The sequence below is a fragment of the Oryzias melastigma genome, linkage group LG15 (genome assembly GCF_002922805.2).
Source record: "Oryzias melastigma strain HK-1 linkage group LG15, ASM292280v2, whole genome shotgun sequence".
In the NCBI taxonomy this organism is placed as follows: Eukaryota; Metazoa; Chordata; class Actinopteri; order Beloniformes; family Adrianichthyidae; genus Oryzias; species Oryzias melastigma.
In genome coordinates this window covers 23069417-23084688 of record NC_050526.1, presented here as the reverse complement: position 1 = coordinate 23084688, position 15272 = coordinate 23069417, and the positions used below count along the sequence as shown (strand labels likewise).

Below are 15272 nucleotides of genomic sequence, written 5' to 3'. Positions count from 1 at the left end.
ACTTGAATGAACAGATTTTTGTGAAATGTTTTGAAACGTCCCACAAACCTTGTATCCGTTGATGCGGAGCATTTCCTGCTGCATGGCAGAGTTGGTTTCCAGCACAGAAAGAAGAACTTTTACAGCTGCATACAAAGAGCTGTCGTCTGGGGCCATTGCCACCAGGCTGAGAGCAACAGCAGGTCCACCAACATACAGAAACCCGTTGGAGGGAAAGCTGGGGGTGAATTTTCGCACGCCTAAGGAGGACACCCAAACGGTTTTAGATAAGAAGAAAAGCAGCTATAAAAAAAGAAACTTTTCAAACGACTTTACCAAAATGTCCAATCAGGGCAGCTCCTATCGTACGAGCTGTTCCACTCAGGTGGTGGCTGATGTTTCGAGCAAGAAAAACGGGGGTGGACTGATCTCGAGATGTTATCCCCATCTGCAATCACACGGTTAGTGCTTTGTCAATTCAAAACCCTAGAAAACAGCTGATTAGCACTGGTTTTATCGTCTTTACCTCTTTAGCTATGAGTCTGCAGTCTACTTCATTGTAATCCTCTCTGATCTGTGCCACCGTTGTTAAGGTGGAAACTGCCGGGTTTATACCAAAGGAGATTCTCTCCTCAGGAACCATCCGGAGTGGGGGAGTCTCAGCATCTGAGTTGAAACCTGGATGAAAACATCAATAAATTTAAAGTAAATGCTGTTGTTCAAGAAAAAAAAGTCTTTATCCTTTACCTACTCATAAATATTAGATAAAACCAAGATACCATATGTAATATTTATATATTTATAACTCATTTGAAGATTCTCCTCAGAAAATGTTGTTTTAAAAAAAAACGAAATGGGATTTATTGCACAACAGTTGCGGAAATCCTGTGACTCACCTGTGTTATGTAAAGCCAGGAAGTTGCCAAGGTATGCCGTGCCTTGGGTGTACAAAACAACCACAGCCTCTGAGCTCAAAGCCTCCTCGAAGAGATAAGAAGGTCCCACACGCCACACCAAAGCAGCATGCTCCTTCCAGGGAGCTGGGGTCCCCATTACTCCATACACATCAATCACAGCTGTGGGGTCCATGGAGACGAAGTGACCAGGGAATTGTTGGATGTATTTCATCTGACCATCAATTAGAGGTGATGAAAAAGGAAATAAGACACATCCTTTAAGTTTTTAAAATAATCACCTCCTGTTGTCTTACCTTCCCTGTCCCCACTGCCTTGCCATTAAAGTAGGCTGTAGTCACGCAGCTCTTCTTCATGTCTTTGGCCAGGACGACAGTCAGGTGGTGCCACTGGCCTGGGACCAGCTTGCTGGAACAACGGAACCTCAGAGATGTAGGCAGAGAAGTTGGAGTGGAAACCTCTGGCTCCATCATGTCTGTTAGACACAGTTGTTTTTGTTATCTTGACAGATTCCCTTCACCAATTTAAAATCTTATCTCTAACCTGGTTCAGATCCCACTGATTTGAATAATTTCTTCTCATCTCTAACCTATCTGTTCTTTCCAAAATTCTAGAAAACATTTCCATCAGCAACAATCCCATCTCACCAAAATTAGACATTTTTTGATTATAAAACATTCTTTTGAAAACATCTCTCAAACTTCACTCTTAAAACACTTGGGTCATTTGTATTGGGTTATTCAAGTTGGGACTTATTTTTGGGTTGATGTTGGAACAAATACTAACTATTTTTTTCACAAAAACCCCAACATAAACTCCAGGTGGTTCAGATCTCTGCCATCCACATCATAACAAGGTCTACTTCCTCTCACCACGTCATCCCCATCCTGAAAGAGCTCGAAAAGCTTCCTTTTCATTTCAAAATTCAGTTTAAAATATGCTTTTAAGGTTACTGAACACCTCTCCCCTCCACATTCGTCTGACCTTCTCCTCCACATCCCTCACTCCACCAGCACTCTCAGATGTGAATCATTCTGCCCTCCATCCGGTTCATCATCACAGTGAGCAGAGCTTTTATGTCCTTTTTATTCTCAACTCTGGAACTCACTTCCACCAGAGATCTGTAACATTGATTCACTTCCTGTTTTTTAAATAAAACCTCAAGACTCATTAGTTTAATTTTTAACTCATAATAGTGTTTGATACACACTATATTTTTACTAGTCAGCTCTTCATTTAAACTTATGGAAAAACTTTTGGGGATTATTATTAATTTGCTTTAGTTGACTTTTAAGTCCATTCCTCTTCTGGTGAATGTCTATGTGTGGTGTCCAAACACTAAGTTAATTACCCATCATTTGATCTAGGTAAATTAAGTTTGAATTTCAGGGTACTTGCTGTATTCCTCATTTAGCTCGGGCAGCAGATATATGATCAATCATCACTCTCACCGAGGTATGTGAAAGCTTCCTCTTCAGTGGAGATGACAAGACAGCCATCATGGGCGGAGAAAGAAACTGAAAGGCAGATGTACTGTTGTTCAGTTCGGGACATGTGCCGAACAATCGACAGCAGACGGACTGGATGGCAATCACAGGCAGAGCTGAACCTGTTGATCTGGAACCAGCAGGAAAAGGAGAGGCCAGCTGCAGGTGGGAAACCTCGGCAGTCTGAAACACAAGAGGGGCTTTAGATGCTTTAGTAGAAGATGGAGGAACGTCAAATGGTTGGACATCTTTTACCTCCTCCTATTCCTCCTGTTGGGATAGAATCAGCAGTCACACCTTTCACTGTGGCCAGAGATGGTAGGAGAAGACAACTGCAGACAAAGTCGAGACTTTAGTAAAAACTTGAAAGCAGTTACTTCTGAAGCATTTTATCAATCTGTTGGTTTTTCCCAAGGAAATTGATCCATATTGTTTTTTTTTCTTATCTGCTATCAATGTTTGTTTTTCCAAGTGATAGAAGATACACAAATCTCTCACCCATATCCACTCTCATTCATGTCAAACTCTACAAAGGCGGGTGAGGAGGAGAGCCGGTGTGGTCTGAATGTTCGTGGTGCCGTCATGGACACCAGAGTAATGATCTGGTGGACGGGAACGGCTGATCCAAAAGATGGCTCCAGAAGGCTAAAGGTCCTCTTCAGTTTTTTTACTGATGATCCACTGACTTCTGTGCACTGCTCTGGTTTAGAAAGTACAAAACAAATTCAAAATATTAAAAATAATGTTTTTTAAAAAAGTAAGGAAAAATATAAGTTTACCTGTTGAATCAGGTGTTTCTATGGATTGGTTGAATTCTGGCTGGACACGTTTGACCAAACACATAAGAGGGTTCCCCAAGCGCAGAAACTTCCTAAAATAAATAAAAATCATATTAGACGTGGAGTACATGTTAAGAGGAATGAAAAGTAAATGTAAAAACCCGAGAGTGAATCTCACCTGAAGTCAGAAGATGAGATGGCCTGGGAGGAGAGCTTCTCCAAGGTTCGTGTAATAGGTACATGTAATGGGTGGTTTGGGATCAGCAGCACGCTTCGACAGTGTGTTAGAAGAGTAGAAACCAGCCCACTCTCACACATTATCTGTCGGTTACGCTCGGATTTGACTAAACATTGAATGTGATGAGCCACAGAAAACTGAACCTCCATAGAGAGCTGGGGAAGAGGAACATTTAATCAACAGGAAACTAGTTTTGAGATAAGCACTAAAGATGTTTGCATCAAAGCCTAACTATTATAATGAATGTGTCTTTGGAATTATGAGTTTTAGAATAACAATTTGTAACAAAAAAAAAGCATACCTGTGAGTCCTGAGGGGAGAAAACCTTTGGTAGAAGAGTTGTGATAATTCTGACTGCTCCTGGATGAGCAATTATCTGATTGCGAGAAAACCTACAAAAAAACAAACCAACGAACAGTCACATTTTTTCTTCCTGAACTAATAAATCAACTTCAGTGTCAGTTTAAAATAATCCATATTTTAGGCATACGTTTGAACCTCTTAAAAGGTTAAAAAAAAATACCCGTAGTTAGATTCTGTGCTGATGCACGTTTTTCCCTCCGTGGATTGTGGGACAGAATTTAGTCCTGGGTGCTCTTTTTCAGAAGCTGTTAGTCCCTGTTGTGATTCTGCGTCTTCATCACACCCATCACAACACTCTTGCCCAGATTTAAACTCCTGAGGAAAGAAGGTCCCTGTGGCAAACTGTTCGAGGTAGAAGAGGAGCCTTATACAAGCCTTGAGAGTGACCGGCAGATGTGGCTGCGATGTGATGGAAGGATTAGTTACAGAGGCATCTGCTAACTCAACAAACTCAAAGAAGCTCCTTCCAGGAGTCTGTTTTTCCTCTGCAGTCTTGGGAAAGGAGCATCTTTGTTCATCCCAATTCTCTGTCTCGGGACGTTCTGTGTGGAAGCAGCCCAGCTGGAGCAAAGCTTCTGCCAGCTTGTCATAAAAGCCACCAGTTTCAAAATGGTGTGCATTTACGCTGTGAAGATGGACCGTCAGTGCAAGGATGTGCAGCGTAAGAAGGAGGAGATCCAATATCTGCTGATGTCCCAGCATCCTCCACACTTCTCCCCTTGGAGGATCAGAAAGGGCCCCTTCCATGTCTGTCACCAGAGACAGCAGTCCAGTGAAGCCTCCTGCTTTCCTAAAGGCGTCCCAGCTGTTGGGGTTTTCCAGCACTCTCTGCAAAGACTAGCAAAGCAAACCACATCTAGATTCAAACCCTCCAAAATAACAAGAATTTTGATTTTCTAAGAAAAATACATTTGGGAACAAGCTCAGTTTTGCTCTGTGTCCTTACTTTTAATATATGCTCCTATCAAATTAAAACAGTGTCATGAAAAATAGATGAAACATATAGATAAATCATAAATCACTTGACATAACTAGTTTTCAGAGGTGAAAAAAATCACATTAGCTTTATTGAATTTAGAGAGCTAATCCATCAGGTAGGTAATGTGGGAGACAGAACGCAGAGGGAAATGTGATTAACTGAAACTGGAGTAATCACAATGGCTCTCAACAGTAGCCAACCCAGGTCGTACCCAATCTGATTGCCACCTGCTATAACCGCGTTAGCACCAATAACATACACACACACCAGCTCATGTGTGCAAGCACACCGTCACACACTGAGCACATTCAGTACGAGCAAGTAAGTGCTCTTTTTTGCTGCCATCTATAAAAAATGGACACATACAGTAGATGAATAACTTAGTAAAGCTTTAATCAGATATCTGTCCCATTCAGCGGATCTTATGGAGGTGGTAATCGTCAGAACGCCACATCACAGGGCTGCTGGCCTAATCAAATTGGTCCTGAGTTAACCAGTTTTAGCAAATCAATCTGCATTTATCAATAATTAAATCAGAGTTCCTCATGCTGAAGAAATAAATTCACAGACCTGTTATGGTTTAAGTGCATTACACTTTCAATGTACAGCGAGGCTACAGCTAAAGTTGAGATCACCGCTATAGGCTGTGGCTGCAGGTGGACTTTAGTACCTGTAAGAGGTCCTGCTTCAGTTTGAGTTCCTGCTGTGTGGCGGAGCAGAGGGCTCCGATGGCTGTGCTCATGAATTCATCGGCGTTAATCTCAGCGAGCTGCTCCAAGATGCTGAGAGTGGGACCTCGATACTGATCCTCGTCCACAAAGATCTTTATGTAGGGAACCATGCCAAGGTCTCGTATGGAAACTGAAATAGACAAGATAAAAAAAATAAAACAGAGTGCTAAAATGTATCTATTTTTTTTAAAAAAAAGGATAACCAGGAGAGAAAATGTCAAAAAGTACACACCTGTGTTTTTGATAGAACGCAAAGTAAGAGCTGAAACAACCTGCAGCATGCAGGTGGTGAGCAGCCTCTCGCTTTGTTCCACACATGGCAGCTGCTGAGAATCTAAAGAAGCAAAGAACTTTAAATTCAAAAGAAACTGAGAAAACAAATCTGTACTTTTTGGCACCACTTCAACAAGTATGTAAGTTGGTGCAAAACCCCCATATTCTGCTCCAAATTCAACACTTATCTGGTAGTAAGGCTGCAGTTCTAGAAATGACCACTAAAGGCTGGTTTCAGAAAGGCGCAGTTTCCTCTTTGGTTTTATGGTGGCTGGTGGATAACTTTCAGGTGCGTTGTGGGAGCAACTTTCTATTCACTCCAAGGTTATAAAAGTTTAAACTTAAAAACAAAAACTATATATATACAGCCTGGGATATAAAAAATCATCTTGAGTTTGTTGTTTTACAGTAAATCCTAGCTAAACTGCACCTTTCACAGTCTCGATGTTTTGTGGAATTTTTTTAATTTCAATTTCTGTGTGTTTTTTCTTTGCCCTGTCTCCTGTACAACAAGCTGTCAACTTGCCAGAGTTACATAAATCTTTGATCATGGTTAAATCTTTGTTTTCATTTTATAATACTAGGGTTATTTTTCTACGAAGGTTTGAAATTTGAGAATTTGAGAAGGGAAAAAAAGTGTGAAAATGTTCACGACTGTCTGAGAAAAGTGCATATTGTGTAGTGAGGTGCTTTACAGCCTTAAAATGTCTATAATCCTACTTTGCAGATTTCACAGGTTATTTATGGAACGAATCTCTCGCAATAATCAAGGTAAACTGTATTTTTATAATGAGCACTTTGAGATTTTTTATCAGCTGTTCTGATTCTATAAGAGATCTAATTTTTGCACAATCAAAAGCTTTTTCTTTATTCGTAGGTGGCTGGAATCATGTGTGGATCCAACAAAACGTAATGTGCAAAAGTTTTTGGATTAAAATAATTTTCAGGGTAAATTCACAAAAAAATGTCATTTCAACATCAGGGTTCTTTTTGCCCTTCAAAGTTTATTATGGTAAATCGGAGATTAAAGGTTCACTTAATGTGTCTATGGTTGGTATTGGAAAAAGAGGTTTGTACTGACTTTATATGACAGAGATTCTTGTTTTTTTCCACTGCAGTGTTTGAGAAAAGGCAAATTTCCAACCTCAGTAATGCTACTCACAACATTAAATCTTTATCTTTTTAGTCGCACACTTCAGATTTTTAAAAGTTGAAGAAACAAATATTTTTCCTACTTGTTTTAGAAGACGGGCCGGCTTTTCTGAGGATTTTAGCTCTCCTTCGAAGTTCTCCCAGCAACAACTCCAGCAATCCACCATCACTTAACACCTCTGCTAGCATGGAGCTGTGCACAGTCATTCTACAGAGGATAAAATCTAGATTCAGAACTTAATAAATCAACTCAAAACTAGAATAACCTGATCAGAATGTGAAACATGCTTTATATGAAAGTCAGAAGATATAAAAATGTGTCAGTAAAGTTAGTGGTTAGCAGCATTGCTTACTTGTGGAAACACTTAAGGGCCATCACACCAAAGTCTGTCCCAGCAACTCCACCAGCCAATGCTCCAGACCAGCTCTTCTTCAACACAATCAGTACAGCTCTCAAGGTCTCATGAGGAATGTAACTCATCTTAAATAAAACCTGTAATCATTTTAGAACACCACTTAGAAACCGTAAAACATTTAACTTCTTTTTAAGGTTGGATTTCGTACCATCTCAAGCATTGAAAAGAAAAGGTCTTGGACAGGTGGGGGTTTACTCCACACACAACCAGCCAACTGGGTCATCGACTGGACCGTCCACTCCAGGAGGAAGAAATTGGCCGGATCCTTCTTCCATATTGTGTGTATCGTTTGCAAAAGCTGGCTGCAAAGGGAGATGTCATTGGAACGCAGCAAAGAGGCCTGCAGCAGATGGAAGGCTGATAGGTTCTTGACCGCTGATCCTAGATTACAAAGAGAACATGTTAGAGACTTTTTAAAAAGTTTTCACTCCTTAAAATGATTAGATAGTGGTCTTGGATGGGTGGAGGATTGCTTATCATTGTGATATTATGGAGATAAAACGTATTTACATTTTTGTTTGATTTATCAGATTTAGTTTTGACAAGGTCAGCCCTTCCTAAAGTGAAATAAACATTTTAGAGTACAGCGCTGTGTGCCAACTGAGTTACACGTGCACAAGCAGAATGAAAACAAACACATTTGCATGCATTAGTTGAAGGAACTAGTACTATAATCTACTTCCATAAAGTTTGTACTGTCATAATATTTAGGAAATATCTTCGATTTTAGTGCCCAAACACGCTAGTTTTTGTTGTGAATAAACCTGTTTGGTGAAAGGATTAATTTCCAGATTCAAAATTGTATAAAGTTCTCCTATTTGATCCTTCCACTATGTCTGCTCCTTGATGTGATAGATGACCGTTGAGTGAGTGTATGTATATTGTGGACGCTCTATTCACGAGTGCTTGATAGAGGTGTGTGCGCATCTATGATAGATGACTGGTTGCAGTAGGCCAGTGGTGAATGGATGTGGGGCATCCTAACAGAGTTAAGAAGAGAGCCTCCACTTCATCATCTCAGACATAATCACCTCAGCTTCCTGTTAACTTGAGGGGAGTTGAGCACTGCAGCGAGGCGGCAGTATAAGGAGTGGGGAGTCAGGGTTGGTGGGAAATCAAGGGAAAGGGCGTGGTGGAGTTGGTAATATGAGGGCAAAAGTGCAAAGTAGGGATGAAGTGTGAGGAGTCTTTTCAAAGGGGCATTCCCCTCCCTGGGTGCATCTTTGCTGAGCCATGCAAGTGATACTAATTAGTTGGCTTGGAGTGAGCATTTGCAAGGGAGGTTCATTGTTCATCCTCGTGGTGTAATAAGAGATAATACGGGTGAGGCAGAGTATAACTACAAAAATGACCTGGCAAAGACTTGACCTACCTTTGGTGAGTGGGGGGTCAAACTTGAAACCGGGAGGCTGCGGGTTGGTGACACAGAGAGCCACTTTGAGCTCAGCTTTTCCCAGAAAAGTTAAAGATGCAATGAGAGCCAGAAGTTCCTCCACAGGACGAAACTCCTCCAGGCAAACCCCGTCCTCACAGCTAACAATCATTCAGACAAAAGACCAAAACTTACAAGATAATAATAGTAATTTGAAAATGTGACTCCTGAATCAGGAGTAAATGCATGCCATTTTGAGTCATGCTTTGTTTACCAGAGTAAAGCATAGATAGAGTACAAAAAGAATTCATTTTTTTACATAGAAATGTTTATTTTTTCTAAATAATTTTTCTTAGTTCTATTTATTTGTTTGTGACTTTTAATCTCACCGTTTCAGGATGGTCTCGAGAGCCTGGTAGCCATTGTTGTTGTCAAACTCAGTAAAAAGAGCTGGACTGAGGTCATATGTGTCTCTAATGAAGCTAAAAACGGCCACGGCCACTTCAGCCAGCACCGGCCCTGGGACATCAGCACTGATGTTCAGAAGGTTCTGGATGCAGATTCGTATACAGTTCTTGGCTGAGAAGAAAGAATAATGGATTTAAAAGCATCAGTATATTTACAAGACAAACACATGAAACAACAGTAGACAGCTTTTAATGACCCACTCCAATCATCTTTTGATCTATTTTAAGTTGTTTTTTTTTTTTTTTAATTATTTTATTGTTATGCAAAATGAAGGGGAAAAAGATGCTTTTTCCTGTTACATAGTTTGTGCAGAGCGATTGGATTTCCTTAGAAATTCGCCTGAGCTTGATTTGTGGGTGGGACCGTTGGTGCAACCCCACCTCCTTTTCCCTTCCCCTTGCAGGGAGCTTGATGCCAGCCCAACATGTTTTCTCTGCCATAAAGAATCTCTGTTTTATCCTTTTTTTTCATCTGCTCCTGATTTACAATGATTTGAATAAAAAAATGTAACCTTAATTTTCTTAATATATGTACCTGTACTCCATTATGAGAAAACTGCCATAAGGAGTTTTCTAAAAAAGTTTCATCAAAGTGAGTCTTTATGGATGGAATTGCAACCCTTTAACAAACATAAATAAATAATAAAATTGTAGTCTTAATAAGCAGATATTCTGTCAAAGGAAAAGCAGCTTTAAAATGCTCTAAACAAAAACAATTTTATGAAACTCCTACCTAAGTTTGATCTTTTATGATTTGTAAAAGGTATCAGTATTTTTTTCAGATTGTTGTCCAACTTAATTTTTTTGTCACTTTTATATTATTTTTGCTTAAGAATATATAGAGGTATTGTTTTGTCACTTAAAGTTTAAAAAAAAATCCCCAAAAATTCCCCTCATATATAAATTCTTTCGATTTTTTTTCTGAATATTTAAGAATCGTCATATACTTTACCTAAAAGAATCAAAATAATAATTTTTAAGAAAAGTAGAACTGTCATTAATTATCTGTTACTTTTCTTTTTTGACCCACTTTCTTGAAATTTCAGTTCCAACAATATATTTTTGGAGCCAATCATATGACAAGTCACAATACAAGACCTCACCTAACAGGCGTGGGACCATGTTGCTTGTTGGCACAGCAGACACGGCTTTGAGGATGCGTGAGGCTCGCTGCCTCCAGCTCGCACTGGTTTGATCGCACATTGAAGTCAGTCCGATAATGAGACATTGCATCTCCTGAGCCTCTATCAACCTCTCAACGTATTCCGGCTCACAGCAAAGCTGGAAGAAAATCTACAACGAAGGCAGGAAAAATAAATGGCATTTTAAGACAAAAAACAGAAGAGCTCTGGATAGTCTCAATAGTAGGTACAACGATTACACAAAAACCAAAGAAAACAAAGGTCATAATAAAGAACTGATAAAAAAAAACCTGTGTCAGAAGCTCCTCAAATGTTTTCTCTTCATCTTCTGTTTTAGATGGAAGGCACACGAGCAGATAGAGACACTTGACCAAAGCAACAGGAAGTTCTGGGTTCATGCATGACCAAATATCCTGCAAACACATAATAAAAAACATTTACAGCTGAGTTCTCTGTGAACTATTTTTTTTTTTAATTTTAATAATAACAAAGACAGCACTGGATCTGTTACTCACTGAGCTGCAAGATGAGAGAAGCAACAGAGATTTGAGCAGCATCCATCCAGGAACTGCATCCGATTTACAGCCTTTGCTCTCATCTAGCCTCTTAAAAAACTGGACCACATTTTCACGCGCCCATTCTAAAAGGATTGGAAAACTTTGGCTTAGCACGTCCACAGCAGTCATGATTTAGAAATGAAGGTTTAAGCATTTTTACTGCATGCTTTCTATTTTTTTATGCTGCTGCATTTTGCAAAGACAGACTTTGATGTTAGAATAAATTAAAGCTAAAAATCAAGAAAAAAAGTTACCCAAGCAACAACTTCAAAATATAAAAAAAAACAAGAAAAATCTACTTCTCTAATGAACTTCCTCTGAAAAAGAAGCTTCGTGGTAAACAAGTGTCAAACAGCTCAGCAGGGAGTGAAGGGCAGGTTAGAAGTGAGTGCGGAATTGTCAAACTTAACTAAACATTTAGGAAGTGCAATCTTATATTACTGATTTTCACTTAAACAGTATATTTTTTCCATAATCTGTAAAACAATAAAAATAGTTAGAAAGAGCTACTGAACCAAGAAAAGCAGAAGTGGCTGCGAAAGTGGTGGAAAGTCCCTCTGCCCTAAATTAAAAGTGCTGTGGTTTCTGATATGAGCGTTTGAAAATACCTGCGGGTCCTTCCTCAAGTCTTTTGTGAATATTGCGGATAACGCTGTCAGCAGTGAAAGCGGCGAGCCCCTTTATGTCCACTCCTTCGAATCTGAAGCCATCCTCATAAACCTGCAATTAATGAGTGGAGATGCAACAAACTGAGCTGTCAGGAGTTCATCCTTTCTAGTGTATGGTGTGCATATTTATCACTACTTCATTCACTAAAAAACTTGCTTTATTGATTGATAGCAATAGCGTAAATTGCTATTTATGTATTTTTTATTTCATTTTTACTTCTTTTGGAAGTGAAAAAGTTGAAAGACCATTTTCATTAAAATATGTCTTTATTAATAATGTAGCCAGCAGTGTTTGTGTAAAACTAATAACTTCTTTGCTAATAAACTTGAACTTAAAGCAGATCCAGAATCACATTTTACTGAGAGTGTGGTTCTGACGTGAAGTCCCGGTCAAATCCCTGGTCATGAGACTTTCTCATTAAGCAACACAGTCAAAATACACTAAATACACTAAAGAGCAATTACGTCTGTGGCTTTAAGTCCACTCAGCTGTGTCATGCACTCAAATTAGTAACAGGCTCAACCACGAGGACATGAGTAAAAACAAATGTGGAATTTATTTATAACTGTGACGCTTTTGAGGTGTAAAAATCGGAACAAAATCTATTAAATGAACAGAGCTGAGGGCACAGTAGAGTAAAGTTATGAAGAAAATTATGTAAAACACAAGGGCAATTGTTGAGGAGATGAATGAAGGCCAACATCTGACTGCAGCCTCACACGACTGTAATAGTTTATTCAATGTTTTCCTATAAGGCACCACTAAAACATATCAAAGTTATCAAAAACATGCGGTTTAGCATCAATTTTCAATCCATTTAAAATCAAAGCTAAAAAAATAGTTCCTCTCATTAATTGGTAACAGCAGTGAATGCTTAAAATAAGTCTACAATTTGATTTAAAATTAGAATGCATTTTCATACCTGGATAAAAAGAGGCAAGATTTGAACCAAGCGCTGCTCGTGTAGCTCCAAAGCAGTGTGGTCTGTTTGATTAATCTCCTCTGTCCTCTCAGAGACTCCCAGCTCCTCGAGTTGTTGTCTGAACTCCTGTAGAAGTTGGGGGTTCCTGCAGAGGCCCCCCAACTTTTCTGTTCTCAGCTCCCCTGAAGCAGATAACTCCCCAGAAGCGCTCAGCTCTCCAGTTTCTTTATTGATTCTCTTAGCAGTCATCGTCTGGTCCTACAGGAAATAAGAAGAGAAACATATTACTCTTCCTTCTTTTTATAGAAAACCATGTGGTAGCACAATCAGAATCATGCCAAAATCATGTTTCCTCACAACTTTGGATAATTTTAGCCTTTCCTAAAACTGACTGCCTCTCGTGAGCAGAACTTGGAGCCTCCGTTTATATAATTTTTACTTTTTATTTACAACAAAGTCAATTTAAAGGAAAAAAAAAGTTATCTGGGATTATTTTTTTAATTTATTTTAACACATTTGTGGCATCTATTTAATTTAAAACATATATACTAAAGTGTAATCCTGAATTCATTATTTAGCCCCTTTTTGTAATATTTTCTTTATGGACTAAAAAGGGGAGGGGGGGGTAGCTAGAGCACATGTTTGGTCTTCCAGAAAATCTAGCTGCACCCCTACTGACTTTCTTCTCAGAAATGCAGGATACTGTGCGATTCTCATTTATTGCATATGAATCTGAGCACCAGATCATTAAGACAAGGTTTTTGCGTTTAAATGGCCAAATATCTGTGCAACAAAAATCTGAATTTCTGCCCTTGTTTCACTTTTCAGTCACCACAAAGTACTTGCGCAAGAATAAAAACAAAAAAATTAAGCTTTACTACAATAGAACCCATTGTACGGAGCAAACGGGGTGAAAAAAATCAAGAGTAAAACATTTATAAAGCCTTAGTATGTCAAGGTCTTGTAAGGATATTCTCTAATGTGTGCGCCGTGACATCATTTAGACATGTGGTTGCTAATTTAAGAGTCAATCTAATTTTGTGAAGTGGTAAAAGACATAGAAGTGCTGAGAAAATGCTTGTTGTTGGTGAAACTAAACTTGAATCGAATACTGCATAAAATATTCTGAGCTCTATCAAATTTGGGATATCAATGGCACACATGTTTAAGTGAATATTCTAAGAGATTGAGGTAAAAGCGAATATTTTTGTATTTTCTGAGGTAAAATGAGCGATAGACAGGTCAATCCTTACCTTTTGTGTCTGAGAGCCACATGGGACTTCCCTGCTTCTACCAGAATGTTGTCATCTGTGTTAACTCTCTCCTACTCAATGAGTGAGCTGTCTGTTTCCATCGCAGGGCTGAGAGGCAAGCAGCAACCTGCAAATGCATGACAACCGGCACACACTGCAGACTTTTGTGCGAAATACCACCCCTTTCTAATCTGTCAGAGTAGATCGAACTTTGAACAAGCTCAGTAAGTCATGTCAGCTGGTCTGGGTCATGTGCTTTCTCACTTCCCTACAGAAGGAGAAGTGAAAAAATGTTGTTCAGCCGACTGGATGGGGCCTGCCGAGCAACACAGAGTTGTTCCTCCCCTTTCTAAAGGAATGTCTCGTTAGGCTGTCAGGTCAGAAAAGACAATAAAAACACTGCTAAAGATGAAGCTTTGTCTTAATTAAGATCCGTTGTTGATAGTTCACAGTCATTTCTTTGTGTTTAAATGTTAATTATAATTGTAAAAACAAAAACAACATTTGATTTTAAGTGCTACCAGTTTTTAAAATGGACTAAAACATTCAATCAGTTCATTTCAGAGGCTGTTATGGGCCTGGATAGGTAAATTAGCAACATTCTACACATTTTTAAGGAAATGTTCTATTTGTGTCTAAGCTTTTAAATAATTAACAAACATATAAGTTTGTATTTAGTCATTGTTTGAAAAACTAAGCTTAGCAGTCATGCTAAATTTTGCATGACACTTTAAGTGAAAGTAGCTCATGTGTAGACAAACAGTGCCATCTTGTGGGCATAAAAATTTAGAGTCAAATTAGCACATTTTTTAAAAGAAATAAACATGATTGTTTCTAGTAAAGATGAATAAAAACACAAGAAGTAGCTTTTTTTATTTATTTTAGTGTATAATTTTTTCCCATGTATATTTGTCTTTTTTTTTCAACACAAAACAACACTTTGCTCAATAATACAAAAACAGATTGCTTGTGTATTCATAATAAAACCATACAGCAAATACAAGAACATGGGGCAAAAAGAAAATATTATATATGTAATAGGTATATTTTATAAGTTTATTAAAACTTCACTTGCTGCAGTAAACAGAGTTTTTCTAAATCAAAAACTTTATTCATTCAGGAGAAAATCACGTTTTTAGCAGCGCTCTGATCACTAAATTTCAACAAACATGGAAAAAGCTGAGTTATAAATGCATGATCAAATTAGTAGAGTGTAAAATGACATATAAAATGGCGGAGTTATTAAGATGACATATTTCCATGAACGATGCAAGGAAAGACCCTCTGTGGCGCTTAGTGCTTGTTAAAGGGAGTCTTTGTCAACATTCTCCAGAGACTTTTTTTTTAGTTTCTCTTCATTTTCGTTGGACAGTCTGCTGCCAAATTTTACAATCACCATAAAATGAACAGAATAACCTAAAATTATGAAATTGTTAAGTGTCCCAGTTGGATTTAGATTATCTCTTTATTGTTTTTGGTAGAAAGCTTTCCAGCTCAGACAGATTCTCAGGGCCTCATGAAAAATAATCAAATAGCCTTCAAAAATAAATAATAAAATTCAGTTCTTGATCTGTTCAAA

General features: G+C 38.5%; 1 protein-coding gene across 1 annotated transcript in view; it reads right to left on the bottom strand.

Moving 5' to 3' along the window:
* The window catches only part of wdfy4 (WDFY family member 4), a 41178-nt gene extending 27093 nt beyond the window's left edge, over window positions 1-14085 (bottom strand). The window contains exons 1-25 of the mRNA XM_036215439.1: window positions 13694-14085; window positions 12441-12698; window positions 11458-11569; window positions 10808-10932; window positions 10583-10705; window positions 10254-10443; window positions 9073-9262; window positions 8684-8844; window positions 7460-7692; window positions 7249-7388; window positions 6979-7103; window positions 5703-5804; window positions 5410-5600; window positions 3921-4597; window positions 3699-3789; window positions 3338-3552; window positions 3160-3251; window positions 2879-3080; window positions 2636-2712; window positions 2345-2563; window positions 1190-1368; window positions 876-1107; window positions 506-657; window positions 316-427; window positions 49-239 (exon numbers count right to left, since the gene is read on the bottom strand). Of these exons, the coding sequence (XP_036071332.1) occupies window positions 49-239; window positions 316-427; window positions 506-657; window positions 876-1107; window positions 1190-1368; window positions 2345-2563; window positions 2636-2712; window positions 2879-3080; window positions 3160-3251; window positions 3338-3552; window positions 3699-3789; window positions 3921-4597; window positions 5410-5600; window positions 5703-5804; window positions 6979-7103; window positions 7249-7388; window positions 7460-7692; window positions 8684-8844; window positions 9073-9262; window positions 10254-10443; window positions 10583-10705; window positions 10808-10932; window positions 11458-11569; window positions 12441-12689 (4380 nt within the window). The 5' untranslated portion in view covers window positions 12690-12698; window positions 13694-14085. The remainder of the gene's footprint in view (window positions 1-48; window positions 240-315; window positions 428-505; window positions 658-875; window positions 1108-1189; window positions 1369-2344; window positions 2564-2635; window positions 2713-2878; window positions 3081-3159; window positions 3252-3337; window positions 3553-3698; window positions 3790-3920; window positions 4598-5409; window positions 5601-5702; window positions 5805-6978; window positions 7104-7248; window positions 7389-7459; window positions 7693-8683; window positions 8845-9072; window positions 9263-10253; window positions 10444-10582; window positions 10706-10807; window positions 10933-11457; window positions 11570-12440; window positions 12699-13693) is intronic.
* Between the last annotated feature and the right edge of the window lie 1187 nt (window positions 14086-15272).